At 44.2% G+C, this 14,987-nt stretch overlaps 1 protein-coding gene across 1 annotated transcript; it reads left to right on the forward strand.

The window, feature by feature from the left end:
* The first annotated feature begins 375 nt into the window (after positions 1-375).
* LOC117052404 (calcium-binding protein 2-like) lies at positions 376-14,103 on the forward strand. Its single transcript, XM_033159302.1, has 6 exons — positions 376-649; positions 7,458-7,488; positions 9,159-9,302; positions 10,894-11,003; positions 12,846-12,993; positions 13,168-14,103. The coding sequence occupies exons 1-6, from the start codon at positions 416-418 to the stop codon at positions 13,194-13,196; spliced, it is 696 nt and encodes a 231-aa protein (XP_033015193.1). The 5' UTR covers positions 376-415; the 3' UTR covers positions 13,197-14,103.
* The last annotated feature ends 884 nt before the right edge of the window (positions 14,104-14,987 follow it).

Genomic DNA, 14,987 nt, shown 5'->3' on the forward strand with positions numbered 1-14,987 from the left:
GTCTCATGGTGAATTTATACCACTGTTGCAACCCCAGCACCTCTGGGACCTAATTCCTTGTCTCCTTTTGGCCACTGATGTCCTCATTTCCTCTGCTAGAGAGAGCTTAACTGGAGACGGCTAGCTCATGCTCAAGGCAATGTGCCTGGAAAAACAGCAACACATGCTCTGCCACTTGGCAACTATAGATGGGAGAGCTTGGAGATGGCTTGTCTGTGGCAGGAGCCATGGGACAAAGGGGTTGGAAGCCAGCCCTGCTATCTCTACAATAATCCTCACTAATTGGCTTCCCCACCCCACCCTGCTCCTCCCTGGAGAGGTGGAGTATAAGAGGATTTCTTGGCTTCTTCTTAACACCCCCCCCAACATTCTCAGTCTTCACAGGGTGCCTATCTCTGAGAGACACACCTGTCCCATGCAACGCAAGCAGTCCGGAGAGACAGAGGGCCCGGCCAAGGGCAAAGCACAGGAAGGCGAGCAGCCCCCCAAGGAAGAAAGCGAGCCCAAGGGCAGCAGAAGCCCTGGCTCTGAATCAAGGCAAAGATCCCACTCCAGCCACGGGCGCAAACACAGCAAAAAGCATCAGGCCGACCCCCATGCAGCTGCCATTAAGACCTACTCCCCTTTCCTCAACACTGTCTTTGGCAAGGTGAGTTGCTGTCTGTAGCAGGAGGGGATGCAGAAGGGAGAAGTGGGGCTGAGAGGCAATGCGTCCTGTACATCAGTGGCAAACTCATGCTCCAAGGAGATCTTTGTGTAGCCAAAATGGAGCCATCCGTGCACATGAAGGTGGTATCGGCAGGCTTGGGGAAAACCCAGGGTTTGCAGAAGTAGGAAAAAAATTAAAGAATATTAAGGGGAGACCCCTATAACAGTCAAATGATGACTGAGCAGATTCAGTGGGCATGGGATGCTGGCTAATGGTTGAGGGTGTGGAATCAAATGGGGAGGTGGGCACAAATGTGCCTGGAAGTGTGACCCCTACATTTTGTTGCAGGTCCCACATGGGAAATGCAGAAAAGGGAACCAGGAAAGTGGAGCAGTAAGGGCTGAGTGGGCTCAGGAAGGACAATGCAGAAAGTGGTCTAGGTCCTAGGATAAATGGCGACGAACTACAAGCAAACATATTGTGCAGAGTTGCTGGGTGGGGACGGGTAGCCCATTCAGTGTTTGCTCAAAGCTGAGGTGGTGTCCACATGTAACATGAGCACAGGAGTGGCAACAGAATTATCTCCTGGGTTGGGAATGAAATGAATGGGGCTTCCTCCCACCTTTGTAGTGTCAGCGATGGGCATAGTGGCCAGCTAGTTATACTGGTACAATAGTTAGCTTTGCCGCCTCTCCCATTATGCTTCCAATGTGTTGTCCCATTGTTAATTGTGTTTCTTTAGGATGTCATGTATTCAGCCATTGAGCTGTTTGCCATCTTGTTTTCTTATTGAGAAAAGTTTTGAAAATAATTACAAAACTGATCCAGGGAAAGTAGGCAGGCTGGTTTTGTGACCTCGCAAGCACTAGCCAATTTTTTTCCACTGCAAACTTGCAGAGCCAGGTCCCCCTTCAGATTTTGACCCTGGAAAGACAATGGTTTGCTTGAACAGGGCATCATGGGGAGTGCACTTTGTGAGCAGCCCTGCTACCCAGTGCCAGATTTACGTATAAACTAAACAAACTATAGCTTAGGGCCCCACTCCCTTGGGGGGCCCAAAAAAATTAAAGGGGAAAAAAAACAACTGGATGTACATTTCCAAAATACAGTATAAGATAAAAAAACCAAATAAAATAAAACCTACATACAGCTTTTGTGTTGTGTAGGCTCCTATGATCATGTTGTGTAGTTCCTATGATCATGATGTAAGCCTGCTATATAAAGGGCCCCATTGCCTTCAGTAGCTTAGGGCCTCATCAAACCTAAATCTGGCCCTGCTGCGACCCAAGTTACATGACATTTCTCCACAACCTAGCATCGCATTAATAGAAATTAGTTGGTCAGCAGAGTGTTTAAGTGTGATATCTTCACTGAAGAAGAGGGTATATTACTGGCAGTAAGGCATGGATGGAAATGGAATGCCTGGAGAGCAGGGGTGGCAGTTTATTAAGATGGCAGCTTGCATGCTGAATTTTCCAAAGCAGTATATTCCTACTGGGAAACTGAGATGTGTGCTTTTTCTGCACACACATATATAGATATTTTGAGCTACTGGCAGAACTCCTGCTTTCCCTACAGAAGGTTCCAAGCTAGAATATCTAGTTAAAAAGATTGTGTGATGGGAAAGCCCTCTGCCCGAGATGCTGCCAGTCAAAGTGGACAATACTGGGGTAGATGGGCAAACGTAGCCTAATCTGCCTGCATCACAACTCTGTAATACTGCTGCATCTGTATGCCTTATTCCAGCCTTTCCCAAGCTGGCGCCCCCCCCCCCGATGTTTCACTTCCAGCATTAAAAGCCCTAAACAACTTGGGATCAGGATAGCTAAGGGACTACCTTGTCCACTATTTCCCTGCCTGGTGACTGAGCTACTCAGACAGGACACTGCTAAGAGGACTGTATGCTCCAGAGATGTGCTTAGTCCTTGCTAGAAATTGGGCTTTGAGTGCTGCAGCTCCAGCTCTTGGGAATTAATTACCAGCTGAAATCAGACAGGCACCTGGCATTATGATGCTTAGGCACCCACTGAAGACATTTCTGTTTACCTTTCCCAGAGGTGTAACTCAGTAATTTATATTGGATGAAATGTTTTCACTGTTTTTAAAGTTTGTATGGATGGTGTTATTGTTTTAGAGTTTGTTGAATTGATTTTATTGTTCTTAGCGTTTGTGTTCCTGTGTTTTATTCCAGTTTTACCGCTTAGATAGCTATATGCCATCTATACAAGTGATTCATACATTTGTTTAACAACAACAGCCTGCAAGGTTGTTCTGAGCCTCAGTTTATCATCAGCCCCAGCCTGCAAGGTTGTATGATGCTGGGGCTGATTGGAGCACAGCTGTGCTGGCTGGGGCTAATAGTCCAAAACATCTGGATGGCACCAGCCTTATTCTCTACCATTACCTTGCCCTGATTTAGGGGCCAATGATTTGTACAGCTTTGGATAGCTCCGGGGTGCTTATTTCCTGACAAAGGTTTCCTTGCAGATGCAAAAGCTAGTCTTTAGTGCGGAGGCTGAGTGGGCTTCAGGAACCAGAACAGAGCAGATCCACTTGGACACAGCAAGCAAGAGGGGTGGCGGAATGCCTGTGAAGATTATAACTAGCCCTCTGCAACATCCTGACCCCAACTTGATTAGTTCATATAAATAGCTGGAGACTGAGGATGCCCTGCTGGGAGGGCAGGAAATCCCATTAGCCCTAGAGATAGGTGGGGAGAAGGGCTGAAGGAACTGTAGCCTTGCCCTTGGGGGTTTCCCAAGGCTCTCTTCTGGTTGGGAGTGGGTTCCCAAGGGGTCCCATGGGGACACAGTCAGTCAGCTCCCTAAGAGCAGCCTTTTAGTCAACCAGCTTTTAGTCAACCTCCCTGTGCTAGCAGCCGTCTTCTATTCACAGGGATGGCAGAGAAAGGATCTGGTGAGTCAGTGATCTGCTCTTGACCTCCAATCCATTTAATCCAACCTTCAGCAGGTTAATTTGGGAAGCGATTTCTCAGTGGGGTGGAGGTGGGGAGGGTTGTTCTGAGCCTCAGTTTATTATGCAATCTTTCCTCCGTGCTAATGAGCTGCCTTCCGAAAGACGGGGTGGGGGTGGGGACTTCTCAGAGGACACTGACAGGGAAATATTTGCTTAGCAGTAAAGATAGGCAGGTCCTGTAACAAAATGCTGCAGTGTGCACTGGGCGTTTCACAGCAAATGCATTCTGCATAACGTTCTTAACACAGTGATAGTGCATCAGAGGTGGGTTTATTCAGCTTTTAGTTGCTCCTTGATGCTTTCCCAATGCTACCACGTTGTTGTTGTTGTTGTCATCTGGGGGGGGGGGGCTATAGCACAATAAAAGCAGGACAAAAATAAACCAGAACATTTGCGATATCAACAATTATAGAGTGGTCCTAAAATGTGTGTTCCTGTTCAATGTTGAAGACAGTCAGCTGTGCAGAATACTCATATTGCATTTCCCCATTTTTCTAGTTTTGCTTCCCAAGCTGACATTCAGAATTCTGCACTGAGCATGATCAGTTCTCACTGGACTGTTTTGGGGGTTCCTTGCCCTTTAAGGCTCCCCCCATACTCCTATATGCCTTGGAGTTTCCCCCAACCAAACATGCTGATACCCCCCTCTTGTTCTTTCAGTGGCTATGCTTTGGCTCCATTCCTGTTGGCGCTCACCTTCGGAGTTTATTCTTTGAGGAATAAAGATGCTAAAAATATGTATTGACTGACATAGACTGAATATATATTAACTGACGTACTGGTAGGCTGGTTGGCTCAGTGAGAGCTATCAACAACCCTGCTGATACAATAGGGACCCATAATATTTAGATACAGCCAGTGCTTTTTTCTGGGGCAACACAGGGGGACACATACCCCTAAACATTTTGTGAATCTAAGTTTTGCCTCATTGAGGGGCAGTATTTGTAAATGAGTAGGAAAATGAGAGTACCCCTAAACATTTTTTTAAAGAAAGTAATTACTTTTTAAACAAGTAATAATAAAAAACTTTTATTTATATCCCACCCTCCCCGGCCAAAGTCAGGCTCAGGGTGGCTAACATCAGATACATAACATTGGTATAAAATCAAACAATAATTAAATTACCTCCTAAAAACATCTCAAAATCAAATTAAAGTCAAATTAGATGGCTTTCCACAGGGTTAGGGTTGGGAACAGTAAGTGTTCTCTGAACTGAAATTTCAGCCTTCATGACATAGTAAAACAGCCAAGTGAACAGCTATTTTGGTGGAGGAGGGTCAAGATATTAACCGATATGCATGAAATTTCATATATAGCTAGTATAGTAAGATAAGACATTCAGAGCAGGCATTTTAAAAAAAATTCAAAAAAAATCAATTTTTTTCCCCAAAAACATTTGTTCCTTGGTAATTTGTCACCCCCTCCATTATGGAACATGGGGTGACCCGCCCCCCGCCCCTTGCTATGCCCCTGAAGAAGAAGAAGAAGAAGAGTTTGGATTTGATATCCCGCTTTTTACTACCCGAAGGAGTCTCAAAGCGGCTAACATTCTCCTTTCCCTTCCTCCCCCACAACAAACACTCTGTGAGGTGAGTGGGGCTGAGAGACTTCAGAGAAGTGTGACTAGCCCAAGGTCACCCAGCAGCTGCATGTGGAGGAGTGCAGACACGAACCCGGTTCCCCAGATTACGAGTCTGCCGCTCTTAACCACTACACCAAACTGGCTCTTAGAATCTATTTATTTTGGACAAAATTGTTCACTTTGTAATGTCCAGATAATCATGTATACTAGGGTGGCAGCCTTAATTTTCTACTGTATGATTTTCTCTCTCTGATCAATTGTTGAAAAGGCAAGGAGGTCTACATTTCAGTTACTACGGATATTTCCCCCACCCACCCACCCACCCACCCAATGATAAATTTTTGGGTAATAATAATGGTGAGCTTTGAGAACCAAATTATATCCAAACTTCATTCAGTCAGTAAGATATAAATCTTGATATGGGAGAAAGTGGAAATGAAACAATTTGGAGGGTAGTTCAATAGAAACTTACTAAAGAAGATTGCTGTATACGTGTAAAGCTGAGTAAAACGCTTTTGTTTTTGTTAATTGGAAACTTCTTTTAAATCTTTGTTTGACTACATAAAATGTACATTTGACTGAATACATGTTGCTGCTGCACTGTGAATTACAGCTATTTCCTACATGGAATAATAGAATTGTAGAGTTGTGAGGGATCCTGAGAGTCATTTAGTCCAAACCCACTGCAGGAATCTCAACACGCAGTTGCTTACTTTTGCAACTGGACTGGAGCTTTGCAAATGTGCTGGCAATTTTATTGCTGCACCACTAGGAGGATATACTGTACCTGACAGAACGGTAATCACATGAAGGATTCTCTTTGAGGGAGAGGTGATATTTACTGGGATGTATTATGTGCCCTAACTTAGCAGCAAGACTAACTGAACTTAATTAAATCATACTTCTGGGTAAACACATGTAAGACTGGGCTGCACAGATCCAATCTGGAATTTAATAACTGGAATACAAAAAGCAAACAGATTCCAGGACAAATACATTAGGTCATGGAAAAAAATGCTGCGCTGCACATATTAATAATCAGATGTATTACATAATGGATGGTTAAATCATGCAAGTATATTTTGAGAGTGTTTTGAAATAGATGGGTATTTCCTGAAAGGCTTGAAATGGGAACTGCATAGTGCAAGACCAGGCAGCTTTTACTTACGGTACATAAATCAAAACATTGGAGAATATATGAAAAGTCATTAAAAAAAGACAGCTGCCAACCTGGCCAGGATCCTGCCATTGATGGTCCAATAAGGAAAGGGGGGAGCACAGCTGGAGACATAAGACCCAGAAGTTAGATTGCAACCCTAACCCTACATGTGAGTAAACCCTAATGAATTCAATAGGGTTTATGCACGAGGGGACATGGAAAGGATTGCACTGCAAATTGCTGGTACTACCCTGTTTCTCCTAAAATAAGACATAACCATAAAATAAGCCATAGCAGGATTTCTATGCATTTGCGAAATATAAGCCGTTCCCCAAAAATAAGCCATACCCCGAAAATAAGCCATAGTGACGTGGTACCTCCCATTAAAACAGACTGGAGAGGCGTGGCTATGCAGCGTACTGATGCGATGCGGTTAAAATAAGACATCCCCTGAAAATAAGCCATACTGTGTTTTGTTGAGCGAAAAAATATATAAGACGGTGTCTTATTTTAGGAGAAACACGGTAGTCTATGAGTCTTGGCATCCTATCCAAGTATAGGGTTGCCATATTTGAAAAAAAGTGAAAATCTGGACACAAAAGTTGTTGGCAAAGTTGTTTAGCTTTTCTTTTTTTTGGCAAAGTTGTTGAGCTTTTATTGCAGAAACTCAACACAAAAAAATGAGGGTTTTGAGCTATTTTTTATGGAAATTGCCAAAATCGTCACTACCGACACAAGCTGTCATATGTCTGGCCTGCCATACATTTCCTTGCACATTTCAGTGATTTCCGCCTGGACGCTGTTTAAGAGGGCTGAAATTCCAGACGTATGACAACCCTAAAACAAATATTTTCCTCTAAGAGGTACATTCTCCTAATGCAGCTCCATTGCTATTAAGATAAGGCAGTTTAGAGAAAAAAGCAAAGAAACAGACAAATGTCTTATAGGAGTTCCCCATTCTGATATTTCACCCACCCCTTTAACTCTGCTGATGATGATTCAGTTCTAGACAGAGTAAATAGAGGCAGTTTGCAAGAGACTTGGGCTCTAACTCTCTACTCTCCTTGTTTTTTGTCTCCCTTTTTTGCCAGGAGAGGGAGCTTTCACCAGTGGAGCTGGATGGTGAGTTGGCATTGTTGAGAGAAGGTGCTGGGCAATTGGAGTCCTAACTTCATGGGGCACAGGAGAGGGGAAATGCAGCACGCTGTTTTTCACTACAGCAGACACAGTAAAAGGGCAGTGCACAGATCCCATCACTTTCCCCCAATATCCCTGGGATAGTTCTTCAGCATCCTAGTTTGGAAGTGATGCCAAATGTATATTTTTAATCGGAGCAAAAGACAGAGCAATTTTCCACATTTCATTCAAAATGCTGCGGAGGGAAAATCACATGTACATCATGAACATACGAAAACAAAATAAAATAGCTATGAATTATTTGGCACACCAACACTACAAACCATGAGCTAACCCAAATTGCCCTACAAACAATTAAACAAACCACAGCTTGTTTCTCCAAAGTTTGGTTTGGTTTCCAGCTGCTCTTGCCTCATGACTTTGTAACTTAATGAACATCTCTGGGATGGGGAATCGTGGCTAAGGAAGGGTGTTGGGTTAGCACGTAACATCAAGCCATTGTTAAAACACAAACCAAGAATCATAAGCCAACAACCAACCATGGCTTCAGATTGTGCTTTGTTGGCAGCGAACAAACCACAGTTAAGCCACTGGGCAGTGTTTGAATGATCAGACAAGCCAAGGATTAATGGGTCCTTTAGCATTATATGCAAACTGGGTCTATGTTGCGCAAAGGCTTTCAAATTAAGAAGGTCAATGATAGTCATTTTTACCTTCACTCCTTCACCCATTTGCTATCTCAATTCTACAAAGCAAATGTAGCAAAATGTTTGCTCATTAAATGACTGTTGGCACCACATTTTTGCTGCCCCCAAACTAGGTGTTGTAATTCTCCTTGGGAACAACCTCTGCTCATCACACTGCTTTGAGGTTTGTTTGTTGTTACATTCAAGCAAAATATAAATCTCATGAAGTAAATAAATTGTGCAGCAAAGGATTCTCAGTAGATGAGATGAATCAATATGACACTTTGCTCCTCAGCAGGCATCCCTCAACCAGATTACTTGATCCTCTTTATTCTGCCTGCCAAAAGATTGTTCCCCAATCTTTTCCATCACCATTACACATGTAATATTTTTTTCACTACCATGCATGGCTGCTAGCATCCTTTTCCTAGCTGTCATGATTCTGGGGCCAATGCATGAGATAGCAGCTCTGGGTTGGCACAAAAAGATGCGGGACACTCCTACTTGGCAATTTAATTTAGAGTTGCCACTAATTACAAACTATCCATTAGTTAGGCAAAATAAGTAATGTCAACATGGGACTTACTAGGACCATGGCATAACCACTGGCGTCTGGTCACATTGTTACATTTCATAATTAAAAACATCAAGAGTTGGAAAACAGGACACTGGTGCCTAAATGGCCATTATAGTCCCACACAGCAATTTCATTTTTCGCTGTGTTTATCACAAACACAAAAGCTGTGCATTAAATCTCTTCAAAAGCAACTTGCCTTTATTAGTGTGAGAGACATCCAGCAACCCTTTGAAGTTTCATAACTAGTGCAACCCCTGAGGTTAAGTTTGTCCTTTCTGTTGTCTCCTCCATGACTGCATGGTCTTCCTGTGTCCCCAAGGTGAGGAGAGAGGAGGTCAAGGCAGGTATAATTGTCTCACTTCTATGAAATGTCTTTGGGACTTTCCTTGCAGAACTGCTAGATGCCTTCAAGGAGTTTGACACTGACCAGGACGGCTACATCAGTTACAAGGACCTGGGAGAGTGCATGCGAACTATGGGCTACATGCCCACCGAGATGGAGCTGATTGAGATCTCCCAGCACATCAAAATGCGCAGTGAGTTGCGGGGTGCAGGTGGGGATATGTACCCAAAATCTGCCTCAGGAAGTACTGCCTTGTTCCTTACAGCCCGAAGGCTTCTGGCTGAATGCCCTCACCCCGGAATTGCAGTTTTGGTGGTTCCCATTACCAGGGGTAGACTTTCTGATAGAAAGAAGCAGCAGACATTTTACAGGCTTCAGCTCCTTCCCCGGAGTCTCTAGAAGTTCTGATTGGGCAATGGAGAATGGATGCATCTTCTCCATTATACATGATATAAAGGTGCATAGGCGAGCACCAAGGATGCAGGAGAATTTTGATTCAGTTTTCATTTAAAGGAGAATCTACCACATTTGCACTGACCGAAGCAATACGCAAACCAAAATGCAGCTACTCTTTGGAACTCGCACTGGGGTTTTCCAGCCAAACAATGCTTACAAAAATGCACGTACTATGGGAAAATGTGCATAAAAATGAATGTATTTGGGCAAATAGCATGCCAAATTTATTATAGCAGGGGAAATTGCTTCCAAAAAAATGTGTACATCGGTCAAAATTGCATACAGAAATGTATTTATATATATGCTGCAAAAATGTGGAAACAGAATTTAAGACTGGAAAAATGAGAAATGAAAAGAACCGAATTCCCTCCATCCCTAGTGAACATATATTTTGGACCCATACTTGCCTTATAAAATATTAGCATATTTAGCTGTTCAAAACGAAATCTTAACAGCTGCAGTCTGTGATATGTCAAATGGTACACAAAGCTGACATGCAGTGTACCTGCAGCTAGAATGCTAACGTTCTGCAATATATAATTAACTAAATAAACAAGCAGCTTCCTTGCTTTTGAATAATATGACCAGACTCAGGCTGTAGATAAGCTGGTTCATTGTTACTTGCATTAAATGCGAAACACCAGTGCTCTGCTCCCCTTTCCTCACCACCATAACATTTTACTCCTGAGAAAGTAACTCATTCTCTCAATTTCCAGCGTTCAGCTGTGAGTGCTGCTGCTTACATAGCCAAAACAGAACTGCCCATACACAAAAGGGAGGTTGTATCAGCAGACCTGGTAGAACCTCAAGGCTGGTGGAAGTACAAAAAATGTGGGGGTGGCAACAAGGGAATACCAATGAGGACTGAACATGCTCAGTAGCCACATAATGAAGAATGACTGTTGGGTGAGGGGGGAGCAGAAAATCAGCTGGGAATGGGATAGAGCAGGGAGGCCCAACTTTTCATACCAATTGGGTAGCAAGAGTACTTCCACATGGAACCTGCAGGACATTCACTGCCTTGTCATGCAGGAGAGGGGAGCAAGGCCAAAATCTGATGCCCCTTCCCAGCCCTCATGCTGCCTTCCCAAAGCTGATAAATTAAGTGAGGCTCTGGCCTACCTCCTTTGGGAAGGAGGTAGGATGATGCTAGGATCATGGCATGGCAGATTGACTAGAACAACGAACAGGAACTCTCCACGCTGCAACATTATGCTGCAGGTTCTATTTGTGTTACTGAGTGTGCTGCAGTCATTCCGTAAAAAGTGCAGCTAGCTTCTCTGCCCAGTCCTTGGGAAGCTGACTTTTTCTCTCCTCTTTCCTCATAGTGGGAGGTCGTGTAGACTTTGAGGACTTTGTAGAGATGATGGGCCCAAAGTTGCGTGAGGAGACTGCTCACATGGTGGGCGTGAGGGAGCTGAAAATTGCCTTCCGTGAGGTATGATGGGAAGCCAATCAGCGGGAGGGAAGCAGGGAATTGTGATATTCATCAAACCATATTCCATGTAATGCTTTAGATACAACTGCACATTATATTTCCATAAGCCCTGACATTATAAGGGATTCATCCCTGATGAATTGTAAGACACACAGAAGTATGTAGGTTCAGGCTAGAAATGTGGGTGGCAACTAGCCAGGGAATCATATTGGCCCTCCAGATGTTGTAGAACTACATTTCCCAATATCCTTGGCCTTTGGCTGTGCTTTCTGTGGCTGATGAGTTGTGGTTCAGCGGCACCTGGAGGGCCAAAGGCTCCTCACATCTGGGCTAAGACATTCATAGTTACCCTGTCCTCTCACTACTGGAATCAAGTTATATTGTTTATCAATTATTATGGGTCAAAAAAGTAACTGATTCTCAGCAATCCACAAAACAAGCTAACTCACTAGCACTAGATCAGGCTTCCTCAACCTCGCCCCTCCAGATGTTTTGAGACTACAATTCCCATCATCCATGACCACTGGTTCTGCTAGCTAGGGATCATTAGGAGTTGTAGGCCAAAAACATCTGGAGGGCCGAGATTGAGGAAGCCTGCATTAGATAATATATTTTTCATTGTTTTTAAACTGCAAGCTTTTTTAAGACCCCACAGGGCTAGCAATATGGCATATACATTTCAGAAATAAATATGAAAGTTCTTCCAGCCTTTTCAGGGTCTTGGATAGTGCTCTGTGTGTGCAGAATAGCTCTCTGTTTACCACATTAGTCTGTAAAACATCTCAACCATAATCTTGGCTTATTTTGGTTGGAGTGCTTGGTAGTCCTACTGGCTCCACAGAATTAGAGATGACAGTTGGAAGAATGGTTGGCTGCGCATGATGGATCTTGCTATGGCCAAATAAAGGGAACTACCGATAATTAGATGAAGTATTAATACATTGCCCCCTGGCGGCTGTCCGTGTGAATAACAATATTTCTTGGCAGGTGGAACATTTTAGCCTATGCAGGAGAACGTGTTTCTGTGTTGTGCAAGCTCCTAGGGGGCAACTAAAGTGCAGTAGAACACCTTAGATATGACTAACATGTGTTCAAAAGCATATCTCCTGTCTTAGTGCTGGTGTCTGTGATGTCTATTCATTGAGCTGCTATGTGCACATAAGAGGAATCGAGACAAGAGGTGCCTGATAGGTTTCTCTTTATGCTATGGAATGAGGAGTGGCTTCTAAAATAAGCTAAAACAATCTTACTTTGGTAGGGCTGCAAGCAGCCGTGTTAGACCTGGCAAATGTAAACAATATATGAACTTACTTCTCACACCCACATATTCACAATGGTGAGAGACAGCTGCTTCTCTCTGGTGCAATTGCACACTGGTGGGAGGCTGTGTATGTATAAAAGAGTGGAGCCAGTGGCCTTTGGCACTACATGAGGAGGTAAAATACTAGATGAATGAGAAGGACACCTGCAACTTTCTCTCACTAGATGGATGCTTCATTTGTTCATTCATTCATTCAGTCATTCATTCATTCAGTCAGTCAGTCAGTCAGTCAGTCAGTCATTCATTCGTTCACGCACACAACACCCCACACATTCCTGAAGGGCATGATACCACAGGGAAACAACTGCTTTGCCGCTGCAGGTGGTTGTGTGAAGGGGATCAAAGCTACTAGTAAATGCTTGCCAGCTTAGGATAGAGGAGCCGAGGTGGAGTGGGGTGACCAGGATTGGAGAGCATGGGGGTAAGCATGAAAAGAGGAGGATCTTGGGGGATTTGAGGGGAAAGGAAACCAAAGCGTCTGAGCTGGAGGTAACATTGTGCATGTGCCCTTCTTTCTGAAGTTTGACACAGATGGGGATGGAGCGATCAGTGGGGCAGAGCTGCGCCAGGCCGTGACTGTACTCCTGGGGGAGCAACTCAATGGCCAGGAAGTGGATGAGATCCTGCAGGACATGGACCTCAATGGGGATGGAAGAGTGGACTTTGATGGTGAGAGAACAGAGCACCTTCCCTATTAACCGCCTTCTCTAAATGCGACAGGGGTTGGGGGGGGTAGATACAGAATAGATGTGGATTGTGGCTAACGTCATGTGTATGGCATGGAGGATGCATGCACACAGTGGCTATCATGGGGACTGATTCTCCTCTTCCCACCTGTTTCAGAGTTTGTGATGATGCTGTCAAGCAGGTAACAAGATCCAAAGGGGAAGTGAGTGTTTTCTTACTTCCAGAATTACTGCCCTTTCCCCTGATAGCCAGAGGGAGCTGACTGCCCTTTGATGTCTCTTCACCTCCTGGAGATAGTGGAGCAACACCCACAGAAGGCTACAGTATCTCCTCCAATTCTGGGTCCTTCAGTGAAAACCCATGCACACCCAACTACCAGCTAACTCCACCTTCACATGGTGCAAGATATCTCAGGGGGGAAACTCTGACCCAGGGGAGCTATCCTGCAGCTGGGCTTCTGAAGAGGCCTCCTCTCTCCTCTGGATATGGAAGATCGTTCCTAACTATGGATCATATCTGAAGCTTTGGGTGATTTTCCTGTATTCAAGCTTTCTGCATGGTATTTTTCTATTTTATTCTTTCATTTCTATATCGCAAACCAATCTAATATCTGTCGGTCTGTCTGGTATACAAAATCTCAGTTAAAAGCAAAACACTGTAACAGATAATATCAAAGCAAAATACATTCAGTTTTGGGCTTCATCCATGAGCCCGGAATTCCTGGAGGATCCTACTAAAATCAGGGAGTCGTTCAGAGCAAAATTTCATATTTCACTCCCCCTTGGGATGCCAGTATTCTACTGAACTTGAATGGTGGTATCCATATTTATCCGGGGCAAAACAAATACATGAATGAAAGGCCTGTTTGCAGAGGCCTTAAGATGGAACGGGAGGAAATGAACCTTAGTATGCTTCTGTCCGTCCCCACTAGGCTACGTTACTGTGGGTGTGCACTATCTGGTTAAATCAATAAAACAAAACTCAGGCTAGCCAGTAGCGAACTGGAAGAACCAGCCCATTGCTATGTATTTCCACAAGACGTGAAGTGCTCCCCAAGGACTACCTTGTTGGAGCCTCAGCTTTGTATTTTTTTGTAGTCCTTTTTCTCTCCTATGCCAAGAGCTGGCAGGAGCCTGTACTGCAAAATACAAGGGTTTGTAGAGCATAGCTCAGTGTTGGAGCAAATATCCCACGTTCTAAAGTTCCCAGGCTGCATCACCAGCGTTTTGAGCCAAGAGAATCCCAGGGTAGCCGTAGGAAGGTTAGGAAAGCCCCACTGAATGGAACCCCAGAGAGTTACCACCAGGTGCTGGGTCTTGACTAGGTAGCCCAACTGAGTATGGGGTAACCTCATAGGTAGCATATTGGGGGGTGGGGTGGAAAAGCAGCATTGTATGCAATAAGCAGTGTGGCAGATCCAATACCGTTAACAATTAGGCACCCAGAATCGTAAGTCTGTGAGCTCTGGGGAACGTTTCACTCATAAGATTATGTATCTATTTTAGAAGTGAGAGGGAATCCTTCTTCCCTCCTCCCACACACCCATCGGATAACACTGCCATTATCTCATTGATCATTCCCAACAGTGTCACCACTGAGAGTGAAAGGGTGCTTTACTTTACAGGGGACAGTCTTCTAATTGGAAGGTCATCTCTAACTGAAGGGCAATCCAGTCCAAGTCAATTTTAAAGATAAAGAACCATAAAAAAGGAAGGGCAGGGGCCTTGTATATGAGAGAGCTGGATCCTTGAAGTTTCCCATTCACAGCCCAGGGCAGGAGACTGAGCTGGCACACAAGTCACCTGGTCACAGTCTTTCCCAGTACGTATAGTGAGATGCATTGCACTTTCATTTAAATTACAAATTATAAACATTTTCAAAATTTACAATGATACACGTAAAACTGGATTATGCAAATAAGCATCTTTTTATTTTTTGTGGCCACCCTCGTGAAGAAGGACATTTGGGGGTGGGGG

This window comes from Lacerta agilis, chromosome 1, assembly GCF_009819535.1.
Source record: "Lacerta agilis isolate rLacAgi1 chromosome 1, rLacAgi1.pri, whole genome shotgun sequence".
NCBI lineage: Eukaryota > Metazoa > Chordata > Lepidosauria > Squamata > Lacertidae > Lacerta > Lacerta agilis.

Bases quoted from the DNA above. Each gene is read 5' to 3' on its own strand.
- LOC117052404 (XM_033159302.1), top strand. From the start codon at position 416: ATGCAACGCAAGCAGTCCGGAGAGACAGAGGGCCCGGCCAAGGGCAAA. The intron at 7,489-9,158 runs GTGAGTTGGCAT...CTTTCCTTGCAG, and splicing joins TTCACCAGTGGAGCTGGATG to AACTGCTAGATGCCTTCAAG. The intron at 9,303-10,893 runs GTGAGTTGCGGG...CTTTCCTCATAG, and splicing joins CCAGCACATCAAAATGCGCA to TGGGAGGTCGTGTAGACTTT.